This window comes from Haemaphysalis longicornis, unplaced genomic scaffold, assembly GCF_048455015.1.
Source record: "Haemaphysalis longicornis isolate Haplotype H1 unplaced genomic scaffold, Haemaphysalis longicornis Haplotype H1 scaffold_7, whole genome shotgun sequence".
NCBI classification, from domain to species: Eukaryota; Metazoa; Arthropoda; class Arachnida; order Ixodida; family Ixodidae; genus Haemaphysalis; species Haemaphysalis longicornis.
In genome coordinates this window covers 183,013-200,036 of record NW_027526422.1, presented here as the reverse complement: position 1 = coordinate 200,036, position 17,024 = coordinate 183,013, and the positions used below count along the sequence as shown (strand labels likewise).

The following is a 17,024-nucleotide window of genomic DNA, read 5'->3' as shown; positions in this document are numbered from 1 at the left end:
AACAGGAATTCCTCGGCACGTATGCTTCAGCATTCCAAGAAGCATCCAGTTTTCCTGCACACACTTTCCCTTTTCCTTGCGTTGACAATGCCTGTAGCTGGCCTTCACAAAGGTTTCTGCAGCCCTTTCACAAGCGGTCCAGAAAAAAGAAAAATAATAAATACCGAAGGGGCGTTCACACGCTATGACCATCTGGGCATCATTGGAGCTGGATTTCTCGCTGCTTAATTCCGATCTTGGGACGCACCCGCCGCGGTGGCTCAGTGGCTAAGGCGTTGCGCTGCTGAGCACGAGGTCGCGGGTTCGATTCCCGGCCGCGGCGGCCGCTTTTCTGATGGAGGCGAAAAGCAAAAACGCCCGTGTGTGCGAGATTTCGGCGCACGTTAAAGATCCCCAGGTGGTCAAAATTAATCCGGAGCCCTCCACTACGGCGCGCCTCATCGCCTGCATTGCGTCGGCGCGTTAAACCCCACAATCAATCAATCGATCTTGGGACGCGTCACTCGGACCCGTTTTCCTCAAGTAGCAAAAGCGTAAGCCCGACATCGCGTGCAGCATTTATTTTTCTTCACCATATTGGTTCGAAAAGGAAAGCAGATTGGAAGGTGTTGGCGATGATATCACGCGAGGGAGAACAACACCCCCCGAGTTTCCATGGCATCCGCCTATTTTGGGATAACATGTTTTCTAGCACAAAGAAGATGGGAAATTAGAAAAGAAAACAGACGAGTCAAACGCTAGACATCAACTGAAGTTACAAAACATTAACCCATGAAAACGCCGGGCCCCCGAAAAACCACGCTTCTGCGCAATTACATCACTAGGCGTATTTCTTGTTGCGATGACTCAGTTCCTTCCTTGATAATACCAGTGACGGGGTGCTTATTAGGCTTGTGCGAATATTCGGGGGCTTCGAATATTCGAACGAATATTACAGTATTCGAATTCGCTTTGACTCGAATTTAAAATTTCTGGTATTTCGAAGTATTCGGGGTGGATCAATATTAAAACTGCGTTCAAGTTTCGGTTTTGTTAGGCAAGCCGCATTGCCATTGACATCCGGCCTACACCTTGACTAGGGTGGCTAGGATGGGAAGATGTGATGACCGCGGCGCCTTTCCCGCAGAGCGGGCGTTCCCCCGGAGCGTGCCTGCCGCTAGGGCAAAACAGAGCGCTGTCGTCAGGGGCGCCGTCAGCGTTTCCGCGGGGGAAACCAGTCCAGCGGCCAGCCTCTGTATCAGCGCTTGGGCGCGGAGACGCGCCAACACAACGGAGGCGATGAGGCGCGCCGTAGTGGAGAGCTCCGGATTAATTTTGACCACCTGGGGATCTTTAACGTGTGCCGAAATCTCGTACACACGGGCGTATTTGCTTTTTGCCTCCATCAGAAAAGCGGCCGCAGCGGCCGGGAATCGAACCTGCGACTTTGTGGTCAGCAGTGCAACGCCTCAGCCATTAAGCCACCGCGGCGGGTGGGACTAGTCGCTGTGAGTTTTGCTGTAGATTATTGCATGTTTCGTGTATGACTGCACTGCGATATGCCTTCTACTTCAAAGAAAAAACTCAGAGATGGTGCTTCGTGTTAGGGTGCGATTTCGGATACAAACCTTGTTCTGAAAAAGTGTCCCTCTTTCGTGCACCCGCGTGTCAAGACCTGATTTTGAAGTGGTCGCGTGCTATTCCGAAGGCCGACAAGACGCTTCAGGACAATTGGGCTGTTTGCGCAAAGCACTTTGACGCGACATGAGTAGTTCTAGCATGTAATACAGTTAAAACCCGATCTAACGCAGTCACCGAAAACCGTGTATTTCGTTAAATCGGGAACTTCGTAAAATCGGGACTGTCATTTTACAAGCAGTTGATTTCATAAATTCCATGTCTAAAGGGAGTCGCATCCCAGCAGCTACCATGAGATTGTAATTGTAGCGGCTAGCTACGGCACTCGCTTGACGATAATTAAGCGATGCACTAAAAGTGCCATGAAAATAAGGAGCCTTGTGGGTCTTGCCTTGAAGTCATCACAGCCCAGCAGTCACGCGAAACACAGTGCTTTCTGTTGTACCACCTCCCCGCTGAGTGGACCGTTCTTGGCTCTCATATCCTTGAACCACGTAAACAGGGCTTCCTCCAGTTTCTTGTCCAGGATATATATGTCCTTGAGGTTATTTTTCTTCGACGCAATTCCAGAATTGGCATGAATGATGGCGTCATTTCCCTTCAAGATTGTGGGAAGCGTGCTGGCCAGGACGCCATGCACCACGGGATTGTTGAGTAATTTATCACGTAAAGTTCGGTGAAAACAAATGCCTCTTTTTTTCTGACGTGGCGCAATCATCTTCGTGGTGTTCTGTCCGAACGCATTCGAAATTTCTCATTATTAGATATGTCTGTTGCTCGAAATTCTTCGTTAAATCGGGAGGTGGCGGGGAATCTATTTCGTTCGAGTTCGTAAAAGCATTAATCAGAATTTGTTCGTTAGATCGAGTTGTGAATGTACTATTTTACCGCGACTAAATCTAATACGTGGTACAACTACAAACAATACTGCTCCGCATCTGAAGCAGTAGCGCTTATTGCGGGCTACACATCGTTCATTTTTATTTGCATTTTGATTACAAAACAAACGAGAGCAAAGGCAAGAAAAAAAGGCTTGCGTAACGTGAAAGAAGCAGCAGAACTGAACTGCATTCTGCTCCACGCAATAAAGCTTGCTCGGCCTGGAACGTGTTGCATCTTTTTGTTTGGTTTTCGAACTACATTGGGAATGAAATGACTCCAGGACGTTGCATTAGAACGTATGCCATAATTTCATCTTGATTTGGCTGGTGTAAACGAAGTTATCTACTTTCGTACGTAATTACGCCCATTACCACCACCAGCAGCAACAAAAAATACGAGTGGCAAGAATAAACATGCCGCGTGATCCTAGCAATTAATATAGCGCTCACCTCGAAGAAAAAAAAACAATATTTCACATAAGCCCTGCAAAAAGCCCTGTACCACACATAAGCTCCCACTCAGCGGCTTTAATGTGGCATTTCTCAAACGCCTGCTTGCTTTCTGGCAGCTTAAAACTCGGTTGTATTTAGCCGTGTTGCAAACCCCATGTTAGCGGTAGCGCAACACAAGCCTTGCCTTGTCTAAGGAACTGCGGTATTAGCTACAATTTCCAGAGCTCAGTAACGCATCCCGGCCGGGTCATAGTAAAGATTGCAGAGACGCGTAGCACGGATAGCACGGAGAATGGCCAGAACGGCCGCGCGAGCTGACGGCGCCCCTGACGAGAGCGCCGCCACGCGGCATTCACGCGAACAGGGGACAGCTTTTCCTGGCCGGTCATCACACCTTCCCATTCTAGACACCCTATCTTGACTACATGTGGAGCCAAGACAAGCTAAGCCACATTCAGAATGTGGTCGTAGCCTTCTTAAGCGTGAACCGCATGGTGTGTTTTTGCACGCGATTCGTGCGCGTCGGCATTGCGCGCGTTATTTTTTGACGCCCGCATTGATGATTCCGCGCGCGCGGCAGTGGGAGGAGCTTGACGACTTGCTCCAATGGGGAGGCGTGTGCCTCATGGTGGCAGTTTCGAAGCACTCGAGACCGCCAACTGGTTCCGCCAGAGGTGTTTAGGCTTACCAACCCAGCAGATATTGCATGGGCGCTTTTACTAGCGGCGTGGATGATGTTTTATAGTACCGCTTTCTCCCACATTATAGGCTCCTCTACTTCACAAGCAACTTCGTGCGTGCTTTGAGCAACATTTTAGAGAGTGTTTAGAAGCGGTCGCTCGAGCTCCCGACACCCCTTCGCTACTGTAACTTTGCGGCCGGCGCCGCCGCCATGTTGGCGCCACCATGTTGGCGCCGCTGGTGCGCAGGGTGCGGGTGGTTCCGCGGCAGCGTCAGCGGGCCTGTGACGTGTGCGGAACGTTTTCGCGAGCAGAAAACAGCAGCCTGGCCGTTCCTGGAGAAAGAGCGACAAAGAGGGGAGAGAGAGCCTGTACGTCGCCGTCGCTTGCTCGCTCGGCGGTCGGGCGCCTCGCCGGCTCGGTCGTATAACCCGGCGGGCCGCGCAGGTCCGTTCGTTAGAGCTGAAATTTTTCCTATTGAAAACAGTCCAATTTCGCCGAGACTTATCAGAAATTCGTATTATCCCGAAATTTGTATCACCCAGAAACGTATCATCAAGATTCCACTGTATAGAACTTTTTTATGAAGATCCCGCCAGGCCTGGAAGCTCAGTGTCTCAGTGACAGGGAGCTCACTGACACCTGAAAGCTATTCGAATTCGCTTCGGACTAAAATATTACTATTCGCACAAGCCTAGTGCTTATACATCTCCCTGCCTCAGTTGATTGATGTCTTCTCGTCCGTTTTCTTTGCTGAGCTTCCGTCTTTTTTGCACTAGAAAACGTGTCCCAGTTATCCCGCTACGACTAGTGTCACTCCCACCAACTTTCTGTCTCGGGGAGCCAGCTTGCTCGCCCTCCCTGGATGTGCACATGGTCTGCCCCCCCCCCCGACGCCATCTGCAGGGGCCCTGAAGCGGCCGTGGCGCACGCTGCTCAACTCGCGGGAGCAGTACGTGCTGCGCTACGAGTCGTCCTACCTGCTGGAGCTGGGCCACGCCATCGACTACCTGTTCAGCTTTGCCGTCTCCATGGCCGCCCAGGAGGCCCTCAAGTACACCATCCTCTCGGGCCTGATCACGGCCATCACCTGGCCCGCCACCCTGGTCATGGTGGCCGGCGTCATCGACAACCCCTGGGGGGTCTGCAACCGCCGCTCGGCCGAGGTGGGCCGCCACCTGGCCGAGATCCTCCTGGCCCGCCAGCAGGGCAAGCGGCCCGTCACCCTGGTGGGCTTCAGCCTGGGCGCTCGCGTCATCTTCTACTGCCTCAAGGAGATGGCCAAGAGGAAAGGTGAGGGCAGGGGCCGCAGTAATTCCTGTTGCAGTTACCGTGAAAGAGTAACATGGTTACTTTCCCGCTGCTGCATAAAACTAATCATTAGATGTCGAACGAAATGATAGAGTCTATTTAATAGAAACCTACGAAGGCATGCGGGCAGCTAAAACTGCACCTTGCAAAACCCTAGACGAAGGGAACCTAAAAGGGGGCACACCCCACACCAACAGTCGTGTGCGCATCATTTTGTTGTATCACTTTCTTGTTGATGCACCGTTCTCGGTGGGCCCTGTTGTGAGGGAGGCCAGACTGCGGACGGGTGACGATGAAATGGACGTTTATTCTAGGCTACATCCCAACAAACGGGGCCCCAGGCCTTTCGTCGTCCGGACGAGCGTTCCGTGGAAAGCCGTCCTCTACCGCCACCCAAAGACGACTCTCCCATTTCTCTCTCCTCCTAGGGTCTCGAGTCGCGCGCACTGCCATGGCCGCGTGGTTCCAAGAAGCCGGCCTTCGTTCTCCTCTGAAGCCGTGACCCGCTGTCCCCCTGATTCTGCCGGGGTGCACACGTGTTCCTATTTTACCGACCGGACACACAGCGGGCGGTCTAAATCACTTGTCTCTGTTCGGCCTTGGCTCCCCTCCCAATGTCTTTCCGAAGCAACAGGGATGCGTAGGCACACCAGAGTTAATGGCCACAGAGTTCCCCCGCACACAACAGCGCCTGCACAGTGGTCGCTGTTTACAAGGGTAGGCCAGCACACTCCTGGCGAAGGTCCAACTGCCAGTTCCTTTTTCTTCATGTTTCTACTCCACCAAAGACGAAATTAAGGAATCAGCTGAAAGTCTGACCTTTGACCTCTGTCTTCTGCAGAGATGATAATACTCTCTCCGCAGTCTCTTCTCCTAAACTGCGAAGGGAACTGTTTTGTGGAAAAGTGAAAGGTGGAGAGGATATAGCAAAGAAAAAAGTTGGAAAAAATGGAAAGCGCATCCTGTTTGTTGGCTTTTAACGAGTGATGCCTTTAGATAAACTTGTTATAAAAAAAAAGTGACTGTAACGGTATCGTCTCTTAGAGTTACTGTGTAAAAAATTACACCATCTTCCCGTGGGGAACCCTGATGAGGATGCAAAGCATCATGGGGGTTCTGTGTGGTTCCATTGTGTTGCCGTTGAGTGACCTGGTGTTTAGTAGCGCCAGAGGGAATTCCGCGTCCGGGTCCACACCGGTGGCAAAGGCACGCAAATACTGTTGTGTTACGGTGAGCAGGCGATGGTTCTCGAGGTGCCGAAACTTGTCCATCATGTTCTTGTCGATGTTGTCGTCTCTGTGGTAGAATCGGTAGTCTCCGTCAGCGTTGGTGAGGTAAAGGTTGCTGACGTTGGTGCACCGGCTGAGAGCAACGTATACGCCCTTGTCTTCGCAGCTTTGTCTCCTTCTTCTTAAGCGGTTCCTCTACGGGAAGATGACGACGCTGGTTGAATGCGAAGCTATCTCGTGATGGATTCTTTGGTTGGCCAATCCATAGGGGCATCCTGCCACAATCCTCATTAGGGGCGCTGCAGACGGGGCACGGACGCGGGACATACCCCCGAGCCAGAGATGCTTCGCATCTAAAAAGTAACAGTGTCACAGTTACAAGTTCCTTCAACCTAGAAGTATAACTAGTTACGGGTACAAGTTACTGAAAAAAAGCAGCTAGTTACCAGTAACTAGTGACTAGCTGCTAGTTGCTAGTACTGAACTAGTTACTGGCCATGACTGAACAGCACATTTGGACTGTGTATGTATCTCCTGGTCGCCTAATGAGGAAGGAAAAAAGTAGTTCATCTCCCCACTATCATCATCAGCAACATCCACTGCTTGACCTCCACCCACTCCGTCGAGTTAATGGCCTTGTCCTTCTTGTCGACCCCTCTCTCGGTGTCCATCCTCGTGGTCCATTGGTTATCAGTTCGTCTCACAGCATGGCCAGCCCAAGTCCATTTCTTACTCTCTGTCTTAATTTTAACTATGATATCTTCTACTAGAGTTTGCTCCCTGATCTGCAGTGCTCATTTTCCGTCCCTAAGCATTACTCCTGTCATTCTTTGCTCTGTGGCTCGTTGAACCAACCTAGGTTTGCTTTCTAGAGTTTCAGTAAGGCAACCAAGTTTCCGTTGAATGTGTGATTAGTGTTGGTTTTGCACCATTGTTTCCAGTGATAGATGTAACTTATTTTTCATTATTTGTGAGTGCTTGCAAGTGTACCTTACTAGCCCATACCTATTCTGCGCTGGATCTCTTCCTCCTGCTTGGGATCAGCACTGACAACCTGTCCAAGGTGGTTATATTCTTCTACTTGTTCTAGCGGTTCTTCATCTACCTTGAAGAGGGTGCATTTTGCATGCTTATCGTTACTTTAGATTTATTCATACCTGCCGCGGTCGTTCAGTGGCTGAGGCGTTACGCTGCTGAGCACGAGGATGGGGGTGCGATTCCTGGCCGCAGCGGCCGTTTTTCTGATGGAGGCGAAAAGCAAAAGCTCCCGTGTGCACGAGATTTCAGCGCACATTAAAGATCCCCAGGTGGTCAAAATTAATTCGGAGCCCTCCACTATGGGGCGCCTCATCGCCTGTGTTGCGTCGGCGCGTTAAACCCTACAATCAATCAATCAGTCAATCAATCATCAGATTTATTCATACTGTGACAAGAAGAGCCAACGCGGCAGAACAATGAATACCGTATTTACTCGCGTAATCCTCGCACCCCTAATGTGAGCCACCAAAACTTGGATTTTTTGGTTCCTCGCATAATCCTCGCACCCCCAACTTTGCAGCGGCGAAAGTTGCCTGCTCGCGAAACCCGCATGGTGCACGCGCTCTCCAATGCGCGCCCTCCCCCGCCGCCTCTCCGTTCGGCGGAGAGCGCCCTGTATCCAAGGCCATCCAGGCGCCCTAACAACCTGCATGGCTACTCCCTAACAGGCGCCCTAACACGCTACTCACACTGTCCTTGAGCCGGTTTCGCGTGCGCGCAACTAGACTGCGTTTGCGCAGCCCGCTGTCGTGTCGTCGTGTCGCCGTCGTGGTCCCATCGTTGAGCAGCAGCAGTCAGTGAGTCACTCGCGAGTCAGTGGTGGATAGCTCGCTGCCATTTTGAGATCTTTTTGATCTCTTTGTTTTGTGCTTGGTGCCGCTTCGCCATGGGGAAGAACGCCAGCTACACTGCCGCTTTCAAATTGAAAGCGATACAGTACGCGATCGAACACGGCAACCGCGTCGCAGGCAGGCACTTCGGCGTCACCGACTTCAAAGTGCGTTACTGTCGAGCTTCACAAGTAGGGCACGCACATGATGACAACGAGATAGGGCGCGCGCCAGAAAGCAAAGGCGGCAATTTCAGGATCGCTGATCGACGGGATACTGTTTACGTTGTAAATTATAAAATAAAAAGAAATAGCTGCTGTTGGCAACACTGAGCTTTCATATACAAAAAAATGACCGCTACATTTAGCGGGATTGGCAGAAGGCAAATTGGCAACACTGTGCACCGTAATATTTTTTTTTTCCCCGCATAATTCTCGCACCCCTAACTTCGCATTGACTTTTCCGAAAAAAAAGTGTGAGGATTATGCGAGTAAATACGGTAGTAGATGCCGAAGCGCCATCCGCCCAATGGCGTATGCTTATCGTGAGGACGGCAGAAGTCCGACTCAGACGTTCATGCCCACGAGCTCGTTTCGGCTGGACCTCTGCTCGGCCCGTTGCCCTACGCTTGCGCCTTCAAATAAACCCCCACAACCAGCTACCGTTGTGGCTGCTATTCCCCTTTGCAATACAGTTAAACCTCGTTATAACGAGACGGGCTATAACGAAATAATGGATGTAACGAGAAAATCGTACTTCCCCTTGAAAGTCCCCATGGAAACCAATGTATTTAAAACCTCATTTTAACGAGGTTAAATTTCCCCGTTACGGGATATAACCAACAAATTTCGTTGAGAAATCAAATTTTGAGCTAATTTTACAACAGTGTGCAACGCGGATTTTAGACAGTGCGCGACGCGGCAACTGTATTAGCAGTTCAAAACTCCCTCCATGCGCGCGAAACTGGATGGCGCGCCATGCGGACGCTGCGCGCGCGAAGCCCCCACGCTCCTCTCTCTGCGCACGGCATGCAGGCAATGAAGCCCTTCGATTTACAGTCTCGGACTCCCCGCGGGCTCCCCGAGAAGCAGTCCGACGTTCGATTTTCCCACGTATCCCTATGGCTTCGGGGAATCCGCGGACTATCCGCGTTGAGTCCGAGAAGAACCCCAATGCACACGGCGTGCAAGGTTGCGTCGCCTTCCTCTCCCCCTCCTCCCTCCCCTGTTCATATCGCCGACGTCACTGCATAGTTGTGTGTGCGTGGGTTTTGGCAGTCTTCAGCCTTATCTTTTATCGTACTGCCGGCGTGATTCCAACAACGCGAGTGCGACAGGCGGGAAGCGAAAGCGAAAGACTATCACGCTTGAACAGAAGACGGCTATGATAAAAGCCGTCGCATCGGGCACGAAGGAAGGTAAGGTGCACTCCGTGGTAAGGTGGCAAGAGACTTCGACGTGTGGACGAGTACGCTGTCCACCATCGTGAGCAACCGAGAGTCCATCGTCAGCGCTGTTGCACGTGGCTTGAAAAGGAGCGCTAAGGACGGCGTCGGAGGCACTAGAGGCGGTGGACACGCTGCGTCGCTACTTCGGCGTGCACGAGGGCGGCGAAGATGGTGTGAACGTAGCGGTCACAGCTGAGGGAGCCATCGCTCGCATCAGGAAGGTGCATCAACGTCCAATTATGGACTTCTTCGTAGCCAAGTCTGTTTGAAATACGAGCTTTGAACTGCAATAAAGTAGGATCGTGACTTTTCCTTTTTACCTCCGGAATGTGTTTATTTTACTGACTACCGCCGTGCAGCAAGATGCTATATCACCCGCTTTTTGTTTTAGGTCACTACAATGCATAATATTTGCAGTAAATGTCGGATACGGCTATAACAAAATATTGGCTATAACGAACAAATTGTGGCGCCCCTTCCATTTCGTTATAACGAGGTTTAACTGTATTTATTTTTAGCCCTGTGGCGAAGCATTCTGATTGCAGTTCCTCAAGCGTTTTTGCAATTGTTCTGCAGGCTCACTGATCAAGACTATGGGCCGTATTCCAAGTCGCCCCTCCTCCACTCCATTTGCTCCCTCCAACCAGCTGAGCATTTGCGATGCTTGCGCACGAGGCGAAGCACTTTTGAGGGTCTCCTCCACTGGAGGCTCGAGTGGAGGAAGGATTTAGAATATCGGGATACAGGAAAGCCCGCTTGTATCAAACACGGATATATCGAATTATTGCCTATATCGAACCCTTGTATAATTCTAGTAAAAATTACATGCATTTAAAACTTTTTATATCGAACGCGACTTTGCTCACCACGGATATATCGAACTCTCCCGCGCGGGATTTTTCGCTCTCCTTAGGCATGCGGCAGGCTTTCCTGCAATACATCGGCGCGGGTGTCGCTTGCGACTCCCGCACGCGCTCGGGCGCGTCCAAACCGGCCGTGGCAGAGTGTACCAGCTCCACGCATGCATGCCGTTGGAACCGGAAGTGCCACATTGGGCGCTGCGGGCTGCAGTGTCACCGAACTTCAAGTTCGCGCCACTTGCTGCGCGCACTTGCTCGGTTCGCTGGGTTCGTCGTTATTCGCCGTTATCCATGCTTGTCTCCGCTCTCTCGAAAACGCTGAGAACTCCGTACTGCTTCCGAGCACGAGTGAAGCTGTCGCTGCCATGGCCCTGCTACGGCGATACTGCAGTGCCATTGAGGGCAGCGGCCTTGTGCTTGTCGACTGTTTAAATACCGTGGAGCAAGCAGTCACCAGCAACGCGTTGCGCTCCAAGAAGCAGGCTACACTCACGCAGTTCTTCCACCCCAATGAATTATTGTTTTCTTTTCGAGAAAGTGTCGTATCAATAGTGAACTGCAGGGTGGAAACAGCTCAGCGTTAGTTCGTGACTCTGTCGGCAAGATTGCTCTCAGATAAGTTTGTTTTACTTCACTTTCTATATGGAATTTTCGCTATGTCAAACTATTTTACAATCCTCGCGCTGTTCGATATAAGCGGGCTTTACTGTATGTCTTCTGCAAAGCGCAGGTGTCCCTCATTTATCCGCGGTACTGCGTTTTCCTGGTCGAGCGTCCGGCATACCTCCTCCAGACCTGCTGTGGACATTTTTCTTGTGAAAGGTTATCCACTGTACTGGATTCAGAGGGAGGCCCTGGGAGCCCGCCCTCGCCCCCCCCCCCCCCCCTAAGATACCTGCAGTGATGTGATAGCTGTGCCAATTGCGCCTAACTGCACCAACAGGTAAATCCTGCAACACATCCAGCTATCTGCGCCAAATCTGCGCTTCATTTCGCTGGGATTCCTAAATTGGCCCTGCTCTGGTGGGAGAAGTCCTCTGCATGCGACAGGCGTTGAAGAGAATTTCCTCTCTCTCTATCGATCGAGATGAACCTCGTGACCAGCCATGGAGGTAATACTACTGACTCTAGAGAAACAGCTGCCCGGCCAGCCCGTGCATTGAATCGAGCTGAACCCTCCTTTGTAGCGGGGGGGCTTTCCTGGGGGTATACAATCGCCCTGGCGTCCTTGCCTCAAGGGCTTTGTACGTCGTCGCCTTTCCTCTCTAACGAGTGCATCTTCGCCATTCCTCGAGTCGACGCTTCGTAGTACCGAGTGGATTCAGTGCCTCGTTACTAGTCAACTGTCCTGTTGGCGCTCCACTCGCATCCGTGGTATCTTCCGTCCCTTACAGCATTGCCCACTGTCTTTCGACCCACTAAAGTTGGCGGCAGTAATGGGTATTCATCTGGAAACATACACAAGTTCCACCATCATCATTATCATGGCAGCTTCCATTGCAATGAATGCGCAAGTGCGCAGGGGCAACTTTCGCTTGTCAAAACGTTGGGTGAAGTTTTTCCTGGTGCAGGTAGTCAACTTTTGTGCCATGTTGACGCGTTAGATGCAGTGTTGTATCCTCTGCAGCTTAGAAGGGTAGCGCGTACTTCGTATGCTCGGAGAGGTAGCTTCTGCGGATGCGTCAGGGGAGTTCGGTCGTCGCTTCGGAGTTGAGCAGATGTCTCTTTTCGCGCTCCTCCGCTTCGGAGGGACTTCAGAGGGACTTGTCCGAGCGGGCCGTTGCCCTGGCTTCACCCTGCTGGTGTAGGCTGTCAAGTGCCAGCTCCCGCTCGGTACCCGTCGGTCGGAAGCAATCCATTCGAGTGAACTCCGAATGGTCAGAACCGCCGCAGACTTCACGCCTTGTCACAGCAAGCTCGCCTCCATGCTTCACCTTTGCCATCGAGGCTGCACCGTCGGCCTTTTGCTGGTTTTAACATTTATGTGTTCCCCAGGACGCTTGCTTTTGGGGCTCGTGTCGGTTGTTGACCAGCCCCTGTAGCAGCTTTTCTCAAATTGAAATGTCCCCGCACGGGGCACCTTGAGCAATTTTGGTGATGGTACTGGCGATACCGCGGACCCTGAGCCCCCATACTCTTGCTGTAATCTACCGTGGCTACGAGTTTTAAGGTGAAGGGCAGAAACCACAAACGGTGACCGTCGGAGCCCAGGTCAAGCTCCGGCGGATGGGCTCTCTGTCTGTTTACCAGGCAGGGAGCTCCGGGACCTCCTCAGCTATCAGGGTAAGGCTGTGGAAGAAAGTACCCCCGTCCCCTGCTTCTATACATGCTGTATGGTATTCTCAAACCCCCCCCTCCGAACGTGATCGGTCCCTGAAAGGGGGCCGCACCGAAGTATCATTTCCGTCCTTACCAACGATCTCAATCCCAAAGCCAGCCAACTATCCCCGCTTCCTGATCATTATCATTCAATCCGTTGAAAAAGAAAAGCCTGTTGCCTCTCTGTCTGTCTTCCTGGTCACAAAGTTCATAGAAGGTATAATAGGAAAATCCTACAAAGCAAAGAAACAGAAAACGGGAGAACTGTTGGTCGAAGTCAATAACCAGCAGCAGGCAACCAATCTCCTGAGCCCGACACGCATTGCAGATCTTGACATCACGATCACGCCCCACCGAAGCCTTAACAGCTCACAGGGCGTGATCTCAGATCCTGACCTTATGACTGAAACTGAAACCGATCTGCTGGAGGGCCTGAAAAGTCAGGGCGTAACAGCAGTGAGGCGCATAACGATACGCAGAGAAGACAAAGAAATTCCTACTAAACATCTCATCTTAACCTTTGATCGATCAACACTACCAGAATTCATTAACGCAGGATACATTCGATGTTCGGTTCAGCCATACATCCCTAACCCCTGCCGCTGCTTTAAGTGCCAGCGGTTCGGGCACGGCACCAACTCTTGCCGTGGCCGTCTGACCTGCGCAAAGTGCACCCAGCATGATCACTCATCTGACAATTGTCCATCCTCAACCCTAACCTGCGCCAACTGCCAGGGACCCCATGCCGCTACTCTTGAAAATGTGAGAAGTTCAACCAGGAAAAGAAGATAATCCACGTGAAAGTAACCGAGAACATCCCCTTCCCCGTGGCGCGAAAGAGGTTCGCCTCCTTCCCTCTGGGCAGGTACGCCGACGCAGCTCGCCGGGGGGCGGAGCGGCGTCTGGTTTCGGCGGGGACCCAGTACCGCGTGTCAGACTTGGTCCCGCCACCGCCCCCCCCAGGGTTGCCCCAGGCAGCCCAACAGCCTCTGCACCGCTTGCTCACCCAGTAGCGGCTCTGGTGGCAACGTCTGTCGGGGATGCCGCTGCATCCACTGCTTCCTCTCCACCGGCCCAAAGCACACGCAAGGGCACGGAGATGGAGACGGAGGCAATCGCAGCGACCCCCACCCCCGCCTCACTGCCTGTGCCATCTGTGGTGCTCCCCACGCCTTCGGCACTGGCAGCGCAGGCAAAGAACACCCGAAAGGGTACCACGTCAAGAGGGCCCAGTCTGCTGGGCACCCCCTTGCCTTCAGATGACGACATGGACGTCGAGCCCGTCCGGCTTTCATCGCAGCGGAAGGAACGGGCTGCGACATCCAGGTCAGTAGAGAAGGCCAGAAAACCCCTTCCAAGAGTCCAAGCCCCGAAAGACCCTACATAAATAGTCACACTCCAGTAGCTCCGAACACATCATAATGGGAAGAGAAAACATAATACAATAAAACTGCAGAGGCCTTCTGAATAATCTTGACGATGTATACGAAATACTGCATGCTTATCAGCCAAGTGTAATGTGTGTTCAGGAAATACATTTGAATTCTAAACACACAAATTTCTTGAACAGTTACTTGATATACAGAAAGGACAGGGATGGCTGCACGCACTCTTCTGGCGGTGTGGCCATAATTGCCCTTAAATCCTTACCCTGCCACCCTGTCACTCTGAACACTGTCCTTGAGGCTGTAGCAATTCGAACAATAATATTTAATAGGTTGATAACGGTATGCTCCATATATATTCCTCCTGATCTTGCACTTTCGAGCTCTGACTTCGAGGCGTTGGTTGACCAGCTGCCCGAACCATACATCTTGACAGGCGACCTTAATGCTCACAATTCTCTATGGGGCTCTTCTCGTACGGATGCCCGGGGTCGCCTGATAGAGGGGTTTCTTACATCCTCTAGAGCATGCCTTTTCAACAATAAACAGCCTACATACCATAACATAGAACACAACACATACTCATATCTTGACTTGGCTATTGGCTCCGCATCTCTTTCCTCTTCTCGAGTGGGGTGTGGGCACTGACCCATATTGCAGTGACCACTTCCCCACCTCACTAACATATATAGGTAAAGGCCCATGCAGTCCATCTTCCCATAACAGGTTTAAAGAATCTAAAGCAAACTAGAGTATATTCACAGAAACATCTAAACTATACCACACAACCATAAAACACCTACACGTGGAGGAAGCAGCCCAACTCATCACTGCACACATCCTCGACGCTTGCCAATAGTCCATTACCCACACCTCTGGTGCCCTGCGCAACCAGCGGAGGCCGTGGTGGAATGAGGACTGTAGGCGGGCGCGAGAGGCCCAGAACAAGGCGTGGGGTATCCTTCGTCGGTACCCCACGTCGGTAACCTTATTTTGTTCAAACGGGCCGAGGCGTTCGGGAAACGTGTGCGCTGTGAGGCAAAATGAGAGAGTTGGCGCACCTTCCTTACATCCAGTAACTCATACACAGATGCACCCAAGGTATGGACAAGAATACGCAAACTTAAAGGACAACATACACATAGCCTGCCCCTGGTCAGTACAACAGGGGACACACTCGAAGACCAGGCTAACACTCTTGCACAACACTTCCAACACGTTTCCAGCTCTGCACACTACACAAAAACTTTCCTGAAATATAAAAATACTTGTGAAAAGAAGTCCCTACATGACAATAACAGGTCAAAATCTGGTTACAATTCTGAATTTACACTCTATGAGTTAAGGGCTGCCCTGAGCACATGTAAACCTTCAGCTCCAGGCACAGATAAGATTACATACACCATGATACAACACCTACACCCGGACACTCTTGAAACACTCCTACACCTATACAACAACATATGGCTTTTGGGGCACATCCAAAAATCTTGGAGGGAGGCTATTGTAGTGGCGTTCCTGAAGGAGGGTAAGGACCCTTCTTCTCCCGCCAGTTATCGACCCATCGCCCTCACAAGCTGCCTGGGCAAGCTTCTCGAGAAGATGATCAACAGGAGACTTGTGTACTTAGAGTTCAATGGTCTTCTCGAGAGCTGCCAGGCTGGCTTCAGGGTGGGGCGATCCACAAACGACCAACTCGTCGCCCTTGAGTCGTATATCAAGGATGCGTTTGTCCATAAACAGTTTTGTCAGGGGTGAGACAGCTGCGCATATTGCGCCTTTCTGATACAATTTCATTTTCCTGCGCCAAGCTGCTCCAAAAGCACGAAAATGGGGAAATTGCGCCAAACTGCTCCAGAAGAGCCTCAACGGCACGGATTTTGATGCTCATGTGAGTTTCGGCGTGGACGAAAGCCTCCCGCATCCCGGTCACCGCTTTTATCGTCGGTCAATCACAAACACAGAAATGGCACAAATAGAAAGACTGAAACGAAGCAAGCGATAGCTTCTAAAACTCGATTCGCTTTCCATCCGGGTTTCGCTGAAACGGCCTTCTCGATTAGGCATCGCTGTGGCAACAAACATGGCCGCCGCCTGATCTGGCTGCTACTAACGCGCTCAGTGCGTATCGCCGATATTTTTCCTGGTTTATTTTACGCTATCAGCTGGGTTCCAGTCTATTCATTCTATCTGTTGTGGCTCTGAACAGTGACGTTAACGCGGGGATATGGTTTGAGATTGGTGCCAGATTACGGGAAGTTGGGCGGCTCGAAAAAAGTTCATTGAAATGTGGGGCCTACGACTTTGGCGTGGTTTGTCCTTGAGTGCGAAACGCGGTGCGCGCGTCTATAATCAGGTTCGTGAAGCGAATTTTTTGGCTTGTTGTGCTGTTGTAAAATGCTGCGGTGTTGCTGTGCTTTGAAGCGCGATCGCGAGCCTCGGGGATGGAACGGTCGACACGAAAGTTGCGGGATGTGCTGCGGCGCCGCGACCAGTTCAGGTGCAGGACTACGCGGTTGCCATAGAACGCGACTATAACACTTGATGTATGCAAAGTGAAATTTAATGCGAAAATCTAGGTGGCATTAACGCTACTCAAATGACCATAGGGTGAACCTGCGCCCCGGGGACTGAAACGGGTAGGCTGGTTGGGCTATGTGACCGTTAGCTCGAAGCTGCTCAACTGTTGCCGTGACTACAGTCGTTCGTACAACGCAGCCTGGGATTACAAAAATAATAATTTTAGCATTAAAACAGCAAAAAAAAACGACACAATTGCGGAGCCCTTAAATTTGATAATAGTTTTAGCAGTCCGTCTGTTCCGTCGTGTACGTAGTTACCGTGCTCACCGGGAATCGTCTGGGCACTTGGGCATTCGTAGCCGTAGGGGGATTAGTTCCGCGGACCTGCCTTCGCCTTGTCCTCGCCTCCTCGCCCTTCCGCGCGCGCGCAGGCGCAGACCGGTCCGGTAAAC

The 17,024-nt window shown here is 51.5% G+C and overlaps 1 protein-coding gene across 3 annotated transcripts in view; it reads left to right on the top strand.

Annotated features, from left to right (window-relative positions):
* LOC144147419 (transmembrane and coiled-coil domain-containing protein 4-like) overlaps positions 1–17,024 on the top strand; it is a 164,237-nt gene that overhangs the window by 61,100 nt on the left and 86,113 nt on the right. For all 3 annotated transcript variants that reach the window (XM_077679551.1, XM_077679549.1, XM_077679550.1), the window contains exon 9: positions 4,538–4,924. In XM_077679551.1, coding sequence (XP_077535677.1) covers positions 4,538–4,924 — 387 coding nt within the window. The remainder of the gene's footprint in view (positions 1–4,537; positions 4,925–17,024) is intronic.